At 37.7% G+C, this 20,849-nt stretch overlaps 2 protein-coding genes across 2 annotated transcripts; one reads left to right on the forward strand and one right to left on the reverse strand.

Moving 5' to 3' along the window:
* The first annotated feature begins 2,440 nt into the window (after positions 1–2,440).
* Positions 2,441–3,688, forward strand: LOC103430253 (uncharacterized protein At5g39865). Its single transcript, XM_008368384.4, has one exon. It carries the CDS (start codon positions 2,649–2,651, stop codon positions 3,522–3,524), a length of 876 nt encoding a protein of 291 aa, XP_008366606.3. The 5' UTR covers positions 2,441–2,648; the 3' UTR covers positions 3,525–3,688.
* A 9,668-nt stretch (positions 3,689–13,356) lies between these two features.
* Positions 13,357–17,417, reverse strand: LOC103449577 (uncharacterized). Its single transcript, XM_008388900.4, has 4 exons — positions 16,737–17,417; positions 15,768–15,911; positions 14,943–15,626; positions 13,357–14,784 (listed from the first exon to the last, which is right to left on the reverse strand). Exons 1-4 carry the CDS (start codon positions 17,106–17,108, stop codon positions 13,675–13,677), a joined length of 2,310 nt encoding a protein of 769 aa, XP_008387122.2. The 5' UTR covers positions 17,109–17,417; the 3' UTR covers positions 13,357–13,674.
* Positions 17,418–20,849: the final 3,432 nt, after the last annotated feature.

The raw sequence follows: 20,849 nt of genomic DNA on the forward strand, positions 1-20,849 counted from the left end.
CCAGTTTTATACCCCTAGGGGGTGTTTGTTTGCCCTCACTAAGGGCATGTTTGGCATACCGGATAACACATCGGATAGTACTATTTAATACTATCCGGTGTTTGGTGCCATTCCGTATTAAATTAGCACCGGATTATTTATGCGGTCCGGCCTATTTTATACGACGTACGTCGGAAAACTTATAAACTCCAAATCGTCGGTATTAATTAGTCGGGTCGCTAAAAACAAAATCAAGCTGGCTCTTTTTCCATCTCTCTTGCAAGTTTTAAATTGTAAAACTCAGTGCCATAAATGTTCTTCAATCTCCTTTTGAGGAAGTAAATGAACATGATAATCTTTGATTAATTGAGTTTTTAATCCGGTACTGCACCAAACGTCCGATTAAATAGTCAGTACGCTCAACTAAATAGTCAGTACTATCCGATGACAAATTATCCTATCCGATGACAAATTATCCTATCCGACTGAAATAGTCAGTACAGTCCGAGCTGCCAAACGAGGTCTAGTGTCACTGGACTAGTTAGGATTAACCGTGAGTGAAATCCCATGTTTGTTAGCAGTCGGGACAATGTTTAATGAGACTAAAGGGGACTCGCCTAGACTAAACGCCTCACTAGGCAGTCTTAGCGAGGCCCCCCAAAATTGGGCGGATTGCTAAGACCGGCTCTCCTTCACCCCTTTCCCCTTCACTCTTCGTCAGTTCTCTGCTTTCCCCCTCCCGACTGCTATTTTCTCCCGTAAGACTCCTCTTCCAGCGAAGCCACCATGGATCTGTGGTCAGAAAATCTTTCTCTAAGAAACCCATTTCGTGGATTTCTGCAGCCTTTCCCTTTTCAATACCATATCCAACTTCCAAAATTTCAACTGAGAAAACCAGAAAACCCAAAAAATCAGAGACCCAGAAAACCCAAAAAAGCCAAAAACCCAGAAAACTCAAAAACCGAAAGCAGATTCAACCCCATCTCTCACCTTTGATTTTAAGATTTGCAAGGGATTTTGTGAGATGAATAGAAGAGGCAGAGAGAGATTTGCAGTGACGAGGAAGAGAGAGATTTGCAAAATATCTAGTTCTCTTCTTAAAGCCTCCGCAGGCTTTTGGATGAAACATTAATTAGGTTTCTAAAAGTTAAATAGCTACAAAATAATATTTTATAACCATAATATTTGTTTTTTTTCGTTTTGAAGGCAAAAGTAAATTAAAAAAATGATAAAAAAACTAAGTTGGATTCAAAAAATAATTTAGTCCATAGTTTAGTCCGACACTGCACCAAACGTTTCATTAAGCTAATCCAGCTTAGTCTAGTCTAAGCCAGTCTAGCTTAATCCCTAAAGCTAGTCCAGTCTGAGACAGTCCGGTGCAACAAACGCACCCATAGTCTCTCTCTGATGTGCCCCATAGCGTATATCGGGCTATACCCTTTCATCCTCTCTCCGAAAACTTAGGTATTCCTGGTTTCTACTTTATTCTCTATCAATGAGCCGATAAACTTGGTTATTCCGGGTTTATACATGTACTCTCGTTTTCTAACGTGTCACGTGAGAAGACAGATATTGATATTTCCCCTATACCAAATGATATGAACTCATGTATCCTTGCATTAGTGACTTGCTAACAAATAGTTTACAAGCAACCTACATTGTTGTGAGGATATTCTTGATGGTTAATTTTATAATTAGCACAATTTGTGGAGGGTTTTGAGCTGAACATGATGGATATCATCATGGTTGGGTGTGATTGCGCGTACAAAAAGTTTGAGCCACGCTTTAGCTGTTATCTCGAGGGGTTCCTCCTAACTGATAAAAAGAGGAAAAGGAAAGCTTTGCTTTTGCTCACTTGAGATTCAATCATGGCCAAATTGGCAAACCTGTCTCCCCGGAATTAATTCTTGTCCTGTGACACATAACCAATTAGTTTACGCTCATGATGATTTGGTCTAGTGACATATGTTTTTTATTTTGTTAGAGATACAGTACACTGCATGTGCTAATTAAAAACAAAATAAAAAGGTTGTTTAGGGTATGTTTACATTCTTACACATGGTACCTGGTTATATAGGTACGAGATAAACAACCCTAAATGGTGATCTTGAATTGTTTTAAGCATGGCATACCTATCCCAACATGGGATCCACTTTTTTCTTCGCTTCTTGTGTTACTGAACCTAGGATATGTTAGGGAATGAATATCCAACATATTTGTTCCTCGTAGGTAAATATGCAGTGGAGATCGGGATACCAAGGTGGTGTTGTTCACAAACCATCACCTCTCGTCATGTGAGAAGTTAAATTGTATTACTAGCCCGAAAAACTGCGTCATGAGGTGTATGTGAGTCCTCCATCAACATGTATTTGATTGATTCACTCTACGCATTATGTGGTAGAATTGATCACAAGTAGACCACTTAAATCATGAATGATATTTGGTGAAGGGTCAATTAGCTCTAATGGAGGAGGAGGGGGTGCCCCAGCCACCCACCAAAAATTCTAAAAGGCATCCCAACACTTTTAACTTTTTCAATTGTCGCTTTGGAGCAACTGGAAACCAAAAGGGAAAATGTCATCAACTAGGGACATTCAATCTCCTGACCAGTCCTTTTCACCCCAAAACACTCTTCCTTTTATCCTCTCCCACTCTTTGCGATCATCTCAATGCGATCATATCACATGCCATTCCAAGAACCAAAACAAAAGTCTGAGATGAAAGGAATGAGAGGAAAGTTTCTCAAGAAATTGAAGGCCATCCCAACAATTAACACTTTGAAACATGGCCTGCTCTTTCAGCTCGATCCTGCGGAAAAGTTCTCCAATCCGAACCACCAAACACTGTCTCAGCTCGTTCGCAAAAATGAAGATTGTCAGAAGAAGAACACTCTATCGGCGGAGCTTGTATTTAAAGAGCTCAAAGATGGAGATACGGGACTGGGTTCTAATGTCTGTAAGGAGAATATTACACCGCCCTCAATGGAAACCAAAGAAACAGTTATGGAGGATGACATTTTTCATGATGCAGAGGATGATGATGAACTTCCGTCTTTGTTCGATTTCGAGGAAAAGTGTCCGCCAGGAGGAGGCGATTGTGTCGTTCTATATTCAACAAGCGTGACAGGGGTTAGGAAAACGTTCGAGGACTGCAAGGCAATCCGGTTTTTGCTGGAGAGTTTCAAAGTACCGGTGTATGAGAGGGACCTTTCGATGCACATGGAATTCAGGGAAGAATTGTGGAGGATATTTGGCGGTAGAGTGATCCCTCCGAGGCTTTTCATCAAGGGAAGGTACATTGGTGGAGCTGAAGAAGTTACAGCACTTCATGAGCAAGGAAAGCTGAAAAAGCTCTTCGAAGGAATCCCAATTGACCTCTCTAGCTCCCCATGCACCGGCTGTGCCAACGTGCGCTTCGTTGTGTGCTTCAATTGCAATGGCAGTCGCAAAGTTTTCACGGATGGTGATCACGAAAACGATGAGTTGTGCATTAGATGTCCGGAGTGCAACGAAAATGGTTTGATCAAGTGCTCCATCTGCTGCTGAAAATTTAACTGGTGTTTCCTGTTTTCGTGTTATAACTTGTCGAGTTGTAAAACGCTTAGTGTTTGTGATGCATTAGCTTATCCGAAATATGAAGAACTAACAATTTGATGCTGTAGAATTTCAGCTGTAGGTCTGATATATATGGTAGATTGCAATATTTGGAATGTTTTGTTCATAAGGAAAAGATTTCGTTTCCAGTCGTTTCGATTTTTGGAACCAAAACAACTGCAAAACAGCCGTTTTTATGAGAAAAAATCGTCAGAAGGAGAGAAATCACTAGTTCAACCGGAGCCAAGTTTGTCAAACAAAAAAGTAGGTGCACCGCGGGCAGTAGCGACGAAAGAAAATTTGCTTGTCTAAAAAACTGGCGTAAAAAATATGTACAAAAGAGGAAGAGATCCACCGAATGTCTTCAACAATAGCCCTCGGACGCAAAGGAATACTGCATTTATTGAAATGCTAAGGAGACTCTCAAAGTGGGATTTTTTATGGATTTTCTACAACTTCACAGTTTAACGTTAATTTTCGTGTCAACATTATAAAACATTGTATAAAAAATATAAGGTCGCTGCAAAGAGTCCATGAAAAATCTCACTTTTAAGAGAGTCTGTTCAGAATTTCTCTTTGGATTATGTCATTATACTGTAGTGTTTAGTATTTCATTATGCTAAGTAAGGTTGCTTAGTAGATCAAAGTTATAATTGTGTTATGAAATGATGGGCTATGGAAGACCGTGCACATGGCTCTTCCTAAACTTTGGACAGAAAGTCTGCGATTGTTATTAAAAAGTTTTATGCACTAAAGGGTGCTGTGGGCTCACAGTAATGAACCATTGAGGCCGACGAACTTAAAGTTAAAGGGAAGCATATAATTATTGTATTTTTAATACAATAATATATTTTTCCTCGCAAGTCTAGTGGAAATGGCAAAGGTTAGGGGCTAGAGGCTTTATTTGGCCTCTCAAAATATTAATATTCGTGAAATCTAGTACTCTCATAATTTGGTTGTTCTAATGGTGTGAGAGGTTAGGAAGTTATATGGTGTTAGATGATTTATTCTCATTAGCTCCTGGTTTTTTCCTAAATTGACCCTTCAAGAGCCAAGACTAAATTGGCTATTTGAAGAGCCCTGGCTAGTTTAGCCTAGGCTAGATATACCTCATTAAAAACTAAATTCTGTCATTTGAGGCTAAATTACATTTTTGCCAGCTGGTTTGCATGCATTAGATAAGCTCTAAGGGTTAGAGATTTGGGTTAAGTGTTTGGGGTCCGAAATTCACAATGAGTGGCCCAATGGTGCAGTGCTAATGGAGTCGCCGAGTCCTAGATGACGTAAAAAAATTTGAGGCTCAGGATTGATCCTTGGATAAAGGTTTCAAAGTATCATGATTGGTTTATGGATGAAGATTGAATTTATCATCTAAAGCAATCAAATTCAAAATCCTAATTTGAATTCGAATAAGACTTGGTGGTGATGAGTTTTGGTGGAAGAAGGATTGGTGATGTTGGGGAATTGCAGTATTATCAATACTCTACAACCTGGTGGACTGGGGTATGAAGGAGTTTATTCATATAAATATAAGATGATTTGTAATGTAGGGATAACCTTCAACTCAACACACGAATCAACATTATATGCGAACCCCTTCATCCCTTTGAGAAAATACTAAATGATTTACTAACTATCAGCATGAATACAATCTAGTTAGATAGATTTGGGTTGGCAATTGTCGGACGACCATTGCTTGGTTAGATGAGGTTTTCCAGAGGCAACCAGCAAAGGCGATTGCCTAGTTAGATGGCTCTGGAGTTGAAGAATTAGTTTGACTTAAAAGTCTCGACCACTTCATTAGACGACGAGTTTCTCAAGTTCGACTAATTAACTATCTCAAGTCTCCGCCTACGAAGAGTATTTGATTCTTCGCCGGAGATATCACATCATTAGCCTTCTTAGCGAAGTGGAGGGTTTTATGATTGGATATTCTCAACTCATGTTTAGAGTTCGGCATTTAGACGGTTGAACCACTTTTACAATAAAGATACTCATTTCCTTTGAGTATCTTTGTCCGTACATTTTGATACCAGTTTGGGGGACATATATTCTTACTAATATAGTTGAGGCTGTCGAATTTGGTGCACAAGATCCAGAACTTAATAGTGATTTGCATAACCTTGTCTTCATGCTATAAAACCCTAGGCCGAAAGTGTTCCTTCCTCGGTCGAAGTCGCTAGATTCAAGAGTTTAAAGCGACATTCGCCCGACTGAGCTCGGTAGTGAGTTGGCACGCCCGCATTAGCAATCAACAATTGAAGGACGTCATTAGCTCCTTACTTACTTCACATCACGTAGGTGTAATTTTTAGGGACAACATTAAGTCATAATTGTTCGTGACGAGAATTTCCGTGAGGAATGCTTCCTGGCCGACGAGCACACAGCTCCCCGAGAGGTTGGCGCCGGTTGATGCTTTTTGTCGGGCTTCTGCTTTACTAGGGGGCTTGTCGGGCAAAGCCTGTCGGGCAAGGCTGAAAAAGAAGGACATAGTTAACTTTGAAAGGTGCCTTTGTGAAGCCTTAGGTGTAGGCCTTGAGGCTCACGATCAAGATTAACTTTGAATTGCTCAGGCGTGCCACTACCATCTTCAGCATGGTAGATGTAGAACGGATGTTTGAGTTTTAATTATATACATTCGAGAGACTATGTTAGTTATTGACAGGTGCCTTTGTGGGGCCTTAGGTGTAGGCCTTAAGGCTTCTCATAAATAACTAACTTAGTACTCAAACACATAAGGTTCCTTTTATGGGTTATATGGGTCTTATAACCATCATACTTCTGATTACCTGAGCTCAAAGAGCAGAATGAATCCAAATAGGTGCCTTTGTGGGGCCTTGAATAGGCCTTGAGGCTTCCTACCAGAACCTATTCTGTACTCAATGTTCTTGCCCGAGAAATAGGATGAATCCAAATAGGTGCCTTTGTGGGGCCTTGAATAGGCCTTGAGGCTTCCCATTAGAATTTATCCCGTACTCGAACATTCTTGCCCGAGAAATAAGATGAATCCAAATAGGTGCCTTTGTGGGGCCTTGCATAGGCCTTGAGGCTTCCCATCAGAATTCATCCCGTACTCGAACGTTATATGGTCATCATAATATAACAGAAATAAAACTAAGTGGCAAGTCGATTACTTGCGCCCCAAGTAACTTCGGACTTCTTGTTTATCAAAGCTTGTCGTGGATGGGTTAAGTCCACATCAGGTTCTTTTTTATGCCTTGAGGCCAAGGACTTTTTAGGATGATCAAATCTTATATGCCCAAGGGCTTAGAACTTAGATCTGGCTTGAAACTGTGAAGACATATTCAAATCGGATTCAAGCGCTGAGAGAGTCTTTTAATAGCCATATTACTAGAAATAACTTGGATACAACTTGAAGTATACAACATATTGCTAGGCTAATGAATGAAAAGACAAAGACAAAGAAGGTCAGGCAAGGTTTAACCTTGTCGGGCAAGGCTGATCATCTTGCAACTTCCTATCTTTGTGGGTTAACAGAAGGTTTGAAGGCTTAGAAAAGGGGTTGGGAAATGAGTTTGCAGAAAGAAAATCGATACTACAGCAGGTGTTGAACAGGGTAGCAGAGCTATTACAAAGGGTTTGTCCCAAAATGGATGAAGGCTTGGCTGACTACAGCTTCGTTTTGAAGGCAAATCTGGCTTTGAGCAGAGTTTGTGCTTTTGTTTGTTTGTTTGAGTGTCTTTGATTCTGACTTCTCTTTCTCCTTTTATAGCCACCTTGGCTTGGCTTCCTGTAGCAATAATCTTGCCCGAATGCAGTTTGAAGGATAGTGACTCATCAGCTATTTACTTGTATTGCCATCATAAAGTACTTTTGGGCTGATTAGCTGGCTGGTCTATACCACTTGGCCCTTGGGTAGGTGAGCAAGTGGTGCAAATGATCTGCACCTAGTCGGAAAAGGCCCTTTCTGCTTTCTAGGTTTGGGCTGAGCTTCAGGCTTTTCCTTCTCTTTTTGGGCCAACTCTCTTCTAAGCCCAAAGTTTAAGTTTCAACCCAAACAATAATAATTTGGTATTAAACTCGTCATTCATGGAAGTTACAACTAAGACCCTTTCAGTTATAATTGAAAATGAATACTATTAAACTGTAGTACAAAGTGATAAAAGGCTAAAGCATTAACATCCCTACAAGAAGGCCAAGTCCATTTGATTCTTGTTATGCCAAGGGGAAGAGAGTCATGTTAGTGGTATCACATTCCAACAATCTGTATACGCATGAATATGAAAACTCATTCATATTCCAAGGTCTCCAATATATGAACCAAACATGTCAAGTTTCACTCTACTCCCTAAACATCACATACCAACAGATGTGGTAACCATTGTCTGGAGAGGTAGATAAACAGGACTACTGGTAGCTCGCCTATAAATATAAGCTTCTTATGGTCTTTCTTTGGCAAAGGGAACTTAGAAGTCCAATTCTAATCTTAGATAGGATTCACCATCCGCTAGACATACCACATAAGCCAACAGTAGTATGAATGCAACTTCCTTCTATTCCCTACCAATGTCGGACTAGGGCCCATCGAAGAAGATCCTTGTATTCTCGTAGAAAAGAAGTTCTGAAAGAACGCTCCATTTGGTCAAAACGAATTTATTTTCATTGATTCTCTCAGCCCAAGGCCTCAACAAGTAGCTTTGTAATTAGCTATGAGAGGTGAGAGCAAATAAAAAAGAAAGTTGGGAGGGAAAGAGTGAGGTTCGGAAAACAAAGAGAACATCGAGGCCTTTTCTCACCCCTAGTGTTATCTCTAATTGTAATTCTCTCTCCTTACGACTAATGTTAACCTGTGGCTTAATACATACAACTAAGATCTGGTTTGGTACTGAGGTAATTCTGAAAAAAGCTGGTATCAAAAAAAGCTGAGAGCTTTTTTGTGTTTGGTAAACATTCAGCTTCAGCTTTTTCACAGTTTTGGGTAAAAAAAGCCAAAAACAAGAAGCTACAAACCCAGCTTTGAAAAATTGGCTTTTTCACATTTGTTTTAGATAAAAGTTTACCAAACACTCTACAACTTTATTTCACAGTCACTTATTCTCACAGCACAGCATAAGCAGCTTTTTTTTAAAGCACAGCAATACCAAACCAACCCTAAATCTCTTAAAATACAAATTGGCTTCCGGATGTCATAGATATTTTAATAATAACAAATTGCGCAAATTAGCAAGATGCGAAGTTAAATTATTTTGCTAATTAGAAAATACATATTCACAAAATCTACATGTATAGATTTTTTTTAATACGACATTTAATAATACCAAAACGACTTTCGTCGCTGATTTGTTTCATCTTCCAATTTTTTCTTTAGAATAAGGTCGTCAAGTCATATCCTTGCTCCTATATATTCCCTCTTGTGAGTGTCATCCAGAGCAATAGAGTTGGTATAGAAACAGAGAGATCTTAGTAAGAAAATAGCATATCAACCATGACTAGGACGAAGGTAAAACTCGCCTGGATACTGAACGATAGAGATAGAAAGGCTACATTCCAAAAAGGCAACCTTGTTTAAGAAAATGAGTGAGCTCACAATCTTGTCAACTCATTGTCGTCTGCGCCATATCCAATGGTAAAGCCATTAACAACATACAAGATGGCGAGTCACGCGTTTTCTTGAACAAGCTTGCCTTTCTCTTTTGGAATGTAGCTCTTCTATCTCTTATCATTCACTGGATGCTGCAATATTTGAATGCTAATGGAAGTAGCAATAATGTATTGGGGAATCTGCCTTACGATGGCAGCACAGGAGGTCCTGAAACAGATATAGGACTGCCTTGTGGACCATAGGCAGAGCTATGAAGGGAATACAATGATCCCAGGTCCATCTTGACATTTTTTTTCTCAGCATAAATGTTTCTTGCTATGCTTATAATTTTTAAGGTTTTTAGTTTAGTTTGATTTGAAATTGGTGGCTCATGTGGAGTTCAAGCAATCTGTTACTTGTGAGCTTTGAAGAGGAAGGAGAGAGGAAGAAAGTCAGAATGGCTTGGGGTTTAAGTTTAAGGAAGAGAATGATAAGGACGGCACCATGGCAGACCCAAATGACGGTGATCGATCACTCACCACATGAAAAGATGAAGAGAGCGTTTCATATTGAGACTTTTGGACCCCTTCTAGACTAATATCTTAGCTCCACCACTGTTATGGACTGTTTGGACATAGCAGCGGTGGTGGAAGTGATGCAGGTGGGAAATTTCGAGGTAGCAACAATGGAAGTGATGTTGTGGTTCCTTGCGACGTTGACAAACTTGGGAAAACTCATCCACTCCTAGAATTGCAATTTACTATCATGAAGATTACTAAAAACCTAAAGAATACATAAAAGTGGCAATGTACTTCTTGACTCTGATTTTTTTTTTGTTTTTCCATTTTTTTTTTTCACATCATGTTTGATCCGTGTATCCGTTGGTCCTCTCTAATAAATAATATCTTTTTGTTACAATAATTTTATGTCATTGTCTCTTTTTTTCTATCCTTAGTGCATAGCATATGGATGATTTGATAAACATGCTATCTTTAAATTATAGTTAGTAAAATACGGAACGGGTATAGTACTGAAAAATTTAAATGTACTATTTGGCAACTTTGCTAAAATGATACTTTGAAAAATTCTGCCATTTTTTATTTGATATTTATGTGTTGAAAATGTTATAAAATACGTGAATTTTATGTGCATTATAAAAAAAAATTGTGTCTAAATAAGGTGTATTAAACTTGAAAGCTACCCAATACAAGATTGAAAAAAAATGTATATCAGGCCGAGCCCAATCCTCTAACACCAACTACTTCCAAGCCCATGAAGCATTCTAAAGTGAGAAAATATTAAAAGCTTTGTATTTTTAACTAAAGTACAAAATCCTCTCATTTCATTGAGAAATATAAAACTTAGGGTTGGACATGCAGGTCTTTGCCCTTGTGGAGTCGGACCATATTACACGGTTGGATGTAAAATCGTCCGGTTCTTACTTTTTATTTTTAAAATGCTCTGAGTTGGACCCAGCTTGTGTAAAAACAAGTTCAAAACTGAACCAATATTTCTTATGTGTGAATAACTCGGCACAGACCGGTTAAGGTTGTCATAGCATTTGTTATTTTATTAGTAGTCCACAATGAAGCCCATGATCCATATTTTCATGTCAATCTAACCCTAAGAAGTAAAACAACAATCAAACTTCTTTAAACAAAGAGTCTTAAGAACATTTGTTGGTATTGGTTTTGTTAGACGCAATTCTTTCGTAACAAAAATACATAGAGATTGTTTTATATTGTTGTTTTGTTATACGGCATATATGATTGAAAATGAATATGTTCAACTCATAAGAACCAAACCATACCAAACCGATCCAAATGAGCTAGTTCCACTAATAAAAATATGTAAACCTATACCAATTCAGACTCATTTACAGAAAAACAAACCAAAAATGAACCTGACTCGACTTGCGCCCACCCTTAAAAATAATTCAGTTCTATTCATTATGTTGATGGCGCTTTTAACTTTTTGTCAACTGTTTCATTCAAGCTGTGAATTTTTGTCGTAAATACAATTACTTTGGCAAGGCATGTCTTGGCCTTTTCGTTTGTTTTGTTGAGTGTCTCAAAAGTCGGTTATAGCCGGTAATTAATCATTACATGGCAATTATCACAATAAATACACTAACTTTGAAAACGTGTTGGATCAAGAAAATATTATTGTGTCATGTAGCATCTGAATCGATTAATATAAACAGTTACGTGTTGTGATATGAACGACAAAGTATTTGCACTTTCTAATATAGTATCAATAGACATCTACTCATATTATGTTACACCTACATATATTGCCTAAAAGAAATTAGAAACAAGCAGATTTTGACTTATCTAAATAGTTAGAGCAGTGTACTCTGTCTTTTTACACCTAAATCAGAATCCCTCTCCACCGTAATTTAAACAAATTTACTAAAGAATATCGTCTATTTTTTTATATAAAAAAAGATATTGAAGTAAAATAATAAAGTAGTTTGTGGTAATCAGTTTTATGGATTAGGCCAAATAAGGATTATAAATGTGAAAAATAATGGTTAGAAAATCTTGAACATTTTGTTTATGTTATGCAATGTTATCAAACTGTCAATTTGAACCACGCATTCATACTTGAAATCTCTACAGGTCATATTTTTATTAAAAATGAAACGACATTTTTTTCATTTAATTCACCCACCAACGAGCTCTCCATCTGATAATGTCATAAACAAACTCATAAGTTCGAATTCCCCTCTCATTAGATGACATATTCAACCAAACTATGAGTGACATGTACGTGGGGCAAGTTGAACCAAACAACATGGAACAATGACAGAAACTTGTACCAACAATCCATAGATTCTCAACGTGCACTACAGGGGGGCCAAAATTCCAAAAAAAAACCCTAAGGAAAACTAATGAAAATGGCTTGAAAACTTTGAGTTTTAACGATAAAGACAAAATAAAAGGTAAAGTGAATAGTACCAAGATTGACTTTTTAGTGTAAAAATATGGTTTTTCGTTAAAGTAAACAGTACCGGAAGTTTTTCGTTAAAGTTCCCGAAACCCTAACATATGCCTTCAACTGAATGATGCCATATGCAAATAGCTAACCCTAATAAAATATGTCATGTTATTTATTTTAGGTGGTAGTAGTAGTAGTAGTGCCCTAGTGGTGGAACCAATTCCAGACCTCAACTTTTCCTCCAACACAGCCTGCGTGCTTCCAACACCAAAACTTGAAAGCCTCATCATCCATCTTTTTGTTTCTTTCTTTTTATTTTTTATTTATTTTCTCAGGATAGGAGATCAAATTTTTTAAACTAAATTTGTAAACCAAATGATATGATTGCAGATGATTGGATGATTAATTGAGTATCGATTAACGTGTTTGTTTCTTATTAATGACACATAATTTGATTTGCAAATTTAGTCTCTCTAATATTATCTTTTTCGTCACGGAAAACTTTTCCCTTTGCATCTTTACAGCTAATGAGATGCACCGCATTTGGGATTGGATTATCTGATTTTTTCCACAAACATAGAGAATGGAATATCTAGGCATCAATCAAATATGCATTGTTGACCAAGGGATAAATTGCACTGATAGTCCCTGTAGTTTATTCAGATTTTCACTTCCATCCTTTTTTTTTTTGTTATTACATTTTTGCCATGCATATTCGTCGTGTTTTCTTTCCCTTTAGATCAATCTATCAACTAAGGTCATGTTTGAGATTGCTTGTGAAATGACTAAAATTGTTTAGCAACCAAAATTGTTTCCAACTATGTTTGGCAATACAATTAATCCGCTTGTGCCTTGTAGAAAGGTTTTTTTTGGTGAAACTCCTAACTAAATGTTTTTTTTAGGAAGCACTTTTTTAAGTGTTTTTTGCAAAAAGCATTTTTAGAATGTGTATACTGAAAGCATTTCCAGCAGTCAAATGTTTTCTACATTAGCAGTCCAAACAAGCCAAGTTTATTATTCCATCATTTTTGTGCACATCTTCTCAGTCCAAAAACTCAAAGTTGAAGAAGTTTTACCTCATTTAACGGACTAAGCTAACCGAATGAAACTATAAAAGGATAAAAATGAAAATCCAAGTAAACTATAGGGACTCAAACTGCAATTCAACTGTTATAAAAAGCTATCAGAAATCTTAGGGGAAATTGGAATCACAAAGTTCCAGCAGAACAGAATGGTTGGATTTTCACTACATCAAACTGCCAAAGTTAAAAGCCATAAAAAGTAAAATTTGGATAACATCAGTAAAAAAAAGTCAGAGCTCCGTCAACTGAAAGGGAAATTACAGGGTCATGTTACAGAATTACTCATTTCCCAGTGAGATTAGGCAATTAAGATAACATAACATAACAAACATAACCTCAAACAGAAGAAACTTACGCTTTCATTTTCCAGCCTAACTTAGAAACACACAGCAGTTACCTCTCCCATGATCCTCAAAACGCTTAAGCGGTCTCCTATCGGTTAATCCACTTCCAATTAAGCACACTCAGTTGAAAGAAAAACGATTAAAATAAGCGAAAATACAGTTAGTAATCACACTTCCTACAATTTACGTTTCTCCTATGCCGCAACCTCTGTTGTTGAAAGTTCGGGACTTTGTGAAGCATCTGCGGTCATTTCTACTGCTGGAGCAGCCGGAGGCAGTTTTAGTAACTGGGTGTAGTGGAACTCAATCTGTAACCGTTGATGAAGAGGCGTGGACGACATTAGTCCTTTCTTGAGATCCGCCTGCAACTCCCTTATTGGAATTGCAGCCAAGAAGCTCTTTATGTACTCTTTGCAGGACTCCTTCCCTTGACAGACCACCTCCACTTCCTCCTTCGGCTCCTCTGACTTGGTTATTCCTGCTTCTACTGTAGATTCTTCTTCCTTTGCATTGACCCGCTGGTTTCTAGATTCGCCTGCTTCTGCCGCCACAATTGGTTGATCACTGGTTGTCGGTTTATCATCAGATGATTGTTCAACATTTTTCATTTTGTAAATTATCGTGTTGCTGTCGAATTTTAAGATATAGGCCTGGTTGCACCCTTCATAGAGCCTCTCCCCTAATGTGTCGATGATGTAGCAAGCTTCAGCTTCAACCTTGAGAATGAAGAAATGGTCATTCCAGCTGACGATGTAAATTTGAGGTTCGCCATTGCTAACACATTCTGATCCAGCACGGCTAATCTCATCCCAAATGTTATCAAAGGACATTGCACCATGTAAAAAGTCAAATCGTCCCTCGTCCACAACCTCAGGATGGAAAAACCCAATGAAAGATTTCCCAGGAACTACAGAAAGAGGACGTATTTTGGCTTGAAGGACTGTTTCAAGATCAAAGTGCTTGTCAGGGAATCGCTCCCTGTAGGTCTCATTTTCGCAGAGATTCCTCCACTCTAATGAGCCTTCTCGAATCAAACTGTCAAACTGGGATTTTATGGGCATGAGCTCTTGGTTATTCTGAAACCAATCAGCAATCACTGCAACCAGAGCTGTACAAGCACCCTCGCCCGCTGCTCGCTCACTCCGTTGATCAATAGAAGCAGAAAAGATCTGGGTGTGAAGCTTCATGTGTCCATCGCGGTTTGTCACTTCCTTGTGCTCCCAACTGCCGATGGCAAAATTATCATCCCCAAATTCAGACACTGACGACCGATTAGCAGATGAATCCTCCTCTGTCTTATTCCACTGCCAAATTATATTAATTATAATCAGAACTTAAGCAACTAACTTTTATTTTTAAGAACTCTGACAGAAAATTAACTACAAGATGCTGAAAACGATCATGACAACACCAAGATCTCATTAAACCATAATCACAAGAAGAATTAGAAGTAGATACTTACCCCGAGAGATAGAATTTCATCAGAGCTAAGCTGCCGACGATCAAAATCAATGTCATCACCACCTTCTTCACCATAGGCCTTCTTTAACAAAGGTTCTCCTTTGGCTTTAGGAGACCGGATGAAGCTCAGCTTTCTCTTCCTCCAAGATAGTAAGCCTCGTTTTGAACTTGCAGGCGGGTCAGAGACTGGTGCAGTGGACTCCTCAGTATGTGAGCATCCCACATCTGATTTGCGATTGCTGTAGTAAACCCAGTCCTCACCTTCATCGTTGATTCTCATATTGGAGTAAATTGATCCTCCAGCATAATTTGCATGAGCCAGCGTGCCATAACTGAATGACTTCCTAACACTGGAATCCTCTTTGACCTCTTCTGATTCACCTTCCTCAAACTCATCAAGTGACTCAGAGTCAAAAGGATAATTATAATCACCATCCTCACTCCTAGCAGAACACCTGCCCTCACTGCCATCCTCCTCACGGCAGGGCTTTTTTGCTTTTCTGGCAGACACATATTCTGTGAAAATTTTTACTTTTCTAAGTCCAGCTTTCAGAGCAGAAAGCTCGTCTTTTTCTGGCGATACAGTTTCCGCTGAATGGGGAGGTGATTGAACAGGCACAATTGATCTCTCCACTGGCTCTGTAATTTCCTGAGTAGTTCCCAGATCCAATAAGCTGAGTGATATCTGAAAATTTAGCAGAACTTGAGGTCAGAAATTCTAGAACTTCAGAAAGTTAAGCAGCAGCGGGACCAAACTAATTTCTACCGAGAAAGGATAGCACATGTGGAAGAAGAAAGAACTGGAAACTAGTTGAGAGGAACATACACAAAGTTCAGCAGCAGGACCAGATGAGGTGAAGGGGATGTGTAACTCAAGCTCCTTCTGTTCAGCTTCCGAAACAAAATCAGCAAGGTTCACTGATGCCATTCCAACAGCAGGAGCCTTACTTTTGGCACCTTGATTCAAACCCTGTATTATAATTGCAACTTACAAGTTAGTTCTCTAGAAAAGGGTAATCAAAGTTTACCAAAAATCAAAAGAACAAAAAAGAAATATCAAAACAATATTAACGAAAAGTGGTATTCCACAAAATACATCTTCTTTTAGGCACCAAATCGCGGAAAACCCATAACAAAATAACCAATTCCACAAAAATCAAATGATCGAAAAAGAAAATATCAAAACGATATTAAAAAAAATGGTGTTCCGCAAAATACATATGCTTTTAGGCACCAAATTGCGGAAAACCCATAACAAAACAACCAATTCTGATTACAGAAATCATGCAACCTACGTGAAAAACAGATGAAAATTTGCAGCGATTTGAACCAACAAATGCGCAATTGAAGCAACTATTCATACACTTGTAAAACTTAGGGGATAAAAAACCCCTTGAGGGATCAGGATATCATTTCCAATAACCCTTCCACAACTCAATCAGTAAACTATCGGTCGTGTGAAGGACCCTCCAAAAAGTCCCATAGCCGAAAATTGCCACAATTAAATTCATAATTAAATACTCCATCAATACAAACCCCTTGATTATTCAAAGAGACTATTTTTTTCAACCAAGAACAAAAATCAAAACAAATCATCCGTCCAAATCAAATGACAGCAACAGCAATTACAAGAAAAATTAACTATCTCAGCTTAAATTCACAAACCATGTCTCTAATTTCCAGCTAATTTCACAATAATTTCTCTAAAATCACAAATTTAATTATTAAATTTCAAATTACAAAAAAATTTAGAAAGATCGAAGCGAAATTTCGAAGAAGAAAAATCGAAACTTACGTTGAAGACGGTAAATACGATCTCCCAAGGGTGAAATACATTGTCCTTGTAAGCCGAGAGAGAGCAAACGCTGTGAAACTCCTCGTCCCAGGAAACGACGCCGTCCTGGGACGAAGCCTCGACCTCTCTGGTAAAGTTCCTCTTGACGACGGCGCGCCGGAGAGAGCTCAAAGCCCCAACCTTGACCTTGGATCCCTTCCACCTAATCTCCGCCGTCCACTTGTCCTCTTTCTCATGGTCCTGTGGACCGGCCCCGCCTGCACCCTCCCGCACTAGATCCCAGCCCTCCAACCGCCGTACCACCAGCCTCACCTCGTACTTCTTCGTCGTCAGAGGCGGCCACGGCCGCCACCTCATCATCTTCACCACCATTCCTCTGAATCAGTTCCTACCCACCGACCCACCAACCCAGAAAAGAAAATTTGAGAAAAGCAACCCTTAATCCGAATTGAAATTTTTCTCTGGGGGCTGTTTGGTTCCCGGGAAAATAAATAATTCCGATGGAGCTTTTGGGTTTGCAGTGACGGATTTTCCGAGAAAAGTGGGAGGAAGAACAGAGAGAGAGAGAGAGAGAGAATATGCCGTTAAGTTGGGTATGAAAATTTTGTAGAGAGAGAAAGAGAGTGGATTTTAGAGAGAGAAAGTATATGGGAGGGGGTTGGAATGAGGAAATTTTGTGTCCGTAGTTTGTATTACTAGTGTAAGAGAAAAGGTTGAGTTGGGTCGGGTCGGGTCCATTTTTGTTTACTTGGGTTAAATTTTCCACCTACGGTTAAGTTTATACTCTCTACTCTGTAGTCTCTACCCATACCGGTATTCTCTATACCGTATAACAAAACCTAATACTGCATTTTTTTTTCTACGATGCCCTTGCATCACCTAAGGTTCAAAGTTCGATTATCCTCTTTCTCACTATTATTTGTATAAAAAAATATAAATAAATAACTATTATGAAAAAATGCGTTAAATTAAAATCAAGATATGAGTACATATCCTTATCAACTGATTAAATTCACGTATACAATCTAAAGTCGTATTAAAGACACGGTGTGTTGACCTAGTCTGTAACGCACACTATAATTTCCTCAAAGTCTACTGTCTCTTTGTGGTTGTTAAGTCATCTGGGGGTTGTCATGGTGCTGTAAAATGTTGTGCGGCATGCTCCGTCTTATGTTGACTTGGCAATACATCTGTGTTTTTCGTATTTTTTTTAAAGATGTTTTCTATGCTGAAAAATTAAAATTTTGTTTTCAGTTCAACATAACGCAATACGTTAACTTATTGCCTTCAAATATATAAATCAAACACGTTTACAGTGGTTCAGATAAGTTTGATTTTTGCTTATACAAATTATACATTTTAAGTTCGATTCTTATAAAACTATTAATAGTGGCGTGAGCTTGAACTTGATACGTGTAAGTTCTATCTATTAATTAAAATACGAGTGTGAAATTATTAATTGCTTAAGAGAAGCAAAGACAAAGAAAGGGCAGGCGTTCACAGCAAAAACAAAGCCAAGACCCCAAAACAAACGTACAGAGATAAAAGAAGGAAACTCCCATAAATACAAACTATGAGTAATTCTAGAGTCTATGAAGCTGGCGGAGGACATGGCAGCCCATCACGAGCCAACATGAAGATCGGAGAAGACAGAGGTTGATTGACCTGGTTTTCTAGGCATGTCTTCTTCACAACCAGCAAGGTGACTAAATTAGCCGCATAGTTCGCTTCACGAGCGAACCAAGTTCATTCGGAGTGTTGCATGAAATTATTGTTGTAGTCGACTTTGTAATTCAAATTGTGGTAGTCGACTGTTGTAGTGCTCTTGTAGTGTCTCCGTAGCGCCCTTATTGAATTAGAATCGTCCATTCTCTTTATCATCATCTAAATATCATATCTGCAAAAATCGTTTAATTTGGAGATCATTTAGTCACTGTACATGTTAAACCAATTAACGATTCTAATAACAAGTAGCATTCTAAGATGAACTGTCCATTTGTTTTACGCATATGAATGGCTAACAAATCTCCAAATTAAATAATTATTTGTATACATAATCTTTAAATAATAATAAAAAGATTAATAAACGATCTCGATTATGATGTCTGGATGATAAATTCATTAATCATATTGGATAACAAAGAGCAGTATGCAACCCTCAACTTTTCTCCATCAAGTATCAACAACAGAATTATCACCTTTGGGTCTACAAGATAATTGTGTATTCAATACATCTAAGTGTCACATAAGTTGGGGGGGAAAGTAATTTGTGAACAAAAATTCAAGCTCTTAAGCATTTTCCTTCTAAGTAAACAAAAAACAAAACATACTCTATGAACTTTAGATTCCTCCACATATTATCAAGTCTTGAAAAAAAGTAACTAAGCAAACGTAAAAACATGAACTAAAAACGTTTAAGAAAACAAACGGAGTAGCTTTATTCATAAAACATCCCTCCTTTGTGTATAAATCTTCAAAGTAAAATGAATTTGGAAGTATGACTTGGATTAATCGTCACATCATGAGATAGAAGTGTAGAAAAAAAAATTAGGGTTTTTATGTTTTATGTTTAATTATTAAACTATTCTTTCGTAAATGCGTTAATTTTTTTTGTCAAAAAGTGTTAAAATGTTAAATGTATGTTGCAAGTGAACAATTAACTTACCAATGAATTTGTGAGTATCTTTGTCCCATTGTCTGATTTTAGTTGCTTGCGTGTACTAATTTATCAATCACGTGACCTAATCGAACATGCCATATTGGTAATTGACATATTCAAACTCTTATTTTCAAGACAAAAGAGCTAACAATCGTGAGGAGATTCCTTTTCGGCCATAATTAGGGGTGGGTTCGGTACGGTTACCGTACCAAAACCCTTGTACCAATTACCGTATCAAACTTTCGGTTTGGTAAAATCTATTACCATTACCATACCAAACTTTCGGTATACCGAAGTTCGGTATTGCCAAAAGTTCGGTTGGCATGGTATGGCAATGGTAATTGCCATTTTGTTTTGGGACAAAATCTGTTTTTGTTTTTTTAACCCAATTCAAGGACAAAACTTTTTTTTTTGTACCTTTATCTCATACATTATAGATTAAATTCATCATTCACAATTCACACACATAATAATTCAAATGATGCATCAAGATTCATCATGAAAATTAAGCTTACAATCCAAATAGAAGTTACGAACCAAAACAAATAGAAGTTAACCATTCAAATAGAAATTAAAGTTTTAAACCAAATGAAAATTGGAAGTAAACTTCAAAAAGGAGAATTCATTGATCAGTTATTCAAACTTGAGATGTCGAAGCTTTTGGAGGAGACATTGAACTTATAGAAGATTGAGTTTGTGTCAAGCCTACATTACAAACAAAGAAAACATATTAATTAGTAGCAAGAAGAATTAAAGTTGAAAACCATTTAATAACAAATTTACTGAAAAAATTAAAGCATATCTTTCTTGTTTTCTCTTCTTCCATTTCCTTGTAAAATTGAAGCATATCTTCCGTTGGTTCCTTGTAGAAGTTTACTTCATCTGCCCTAAGTCAACCACTAGTACACACTAGTACCTCCATTATTTTAGGAGTCAAAGATACCTTAAAGGGTCCACAACCCTCCTCCCTAGGCTAAATGCATTTTCAATAGCAACAATAGAAATGGGGGTTACAAAGATATTTTGGCTATTTGTGAAAGAATTAGGAACCCTTTTGTGTTTGATTTCTACAATTTCAAGATATCAAAGTCACCAACAACAATGCTAATATAAGTAGGGTTTTATTTTCAAATTATTGGAATATTATAAATATGTGTTATATAACTATCTATTATATAATTTATAAATGATATATTATATTATATTTTCGGTATGGTACGGTAATACCGTGGCAATGGTATCCATTACCAATACCGTACCATGAAATTTCGGTACGGTACAATACCGTACAATTACCGATTGGTACAAAAAATTTGGCACAAAATCGGTATGGCACGGTTGGCAATTCGGTTGGTATGGCAATTTGGCAAAAAAATCCATCCCTAGCCATAATCATTTGAAGAAGTATAACCACGCAATCATTGCTTCGTACGCATGACCTTGTATTAGCACTT

Source organism: Malus domestica, chromosome 12 (genome assembly GCF_042453785.1).
Source record: "Malus domestica chromosome 12, GDT2T_hap1".
NCBI classification, from domain to species: Eukaryota; Viridiplantae; Streptophyta; class Magnoliopsida; order Rosales; family Rosaceae; genus Malus; species Malus domestica.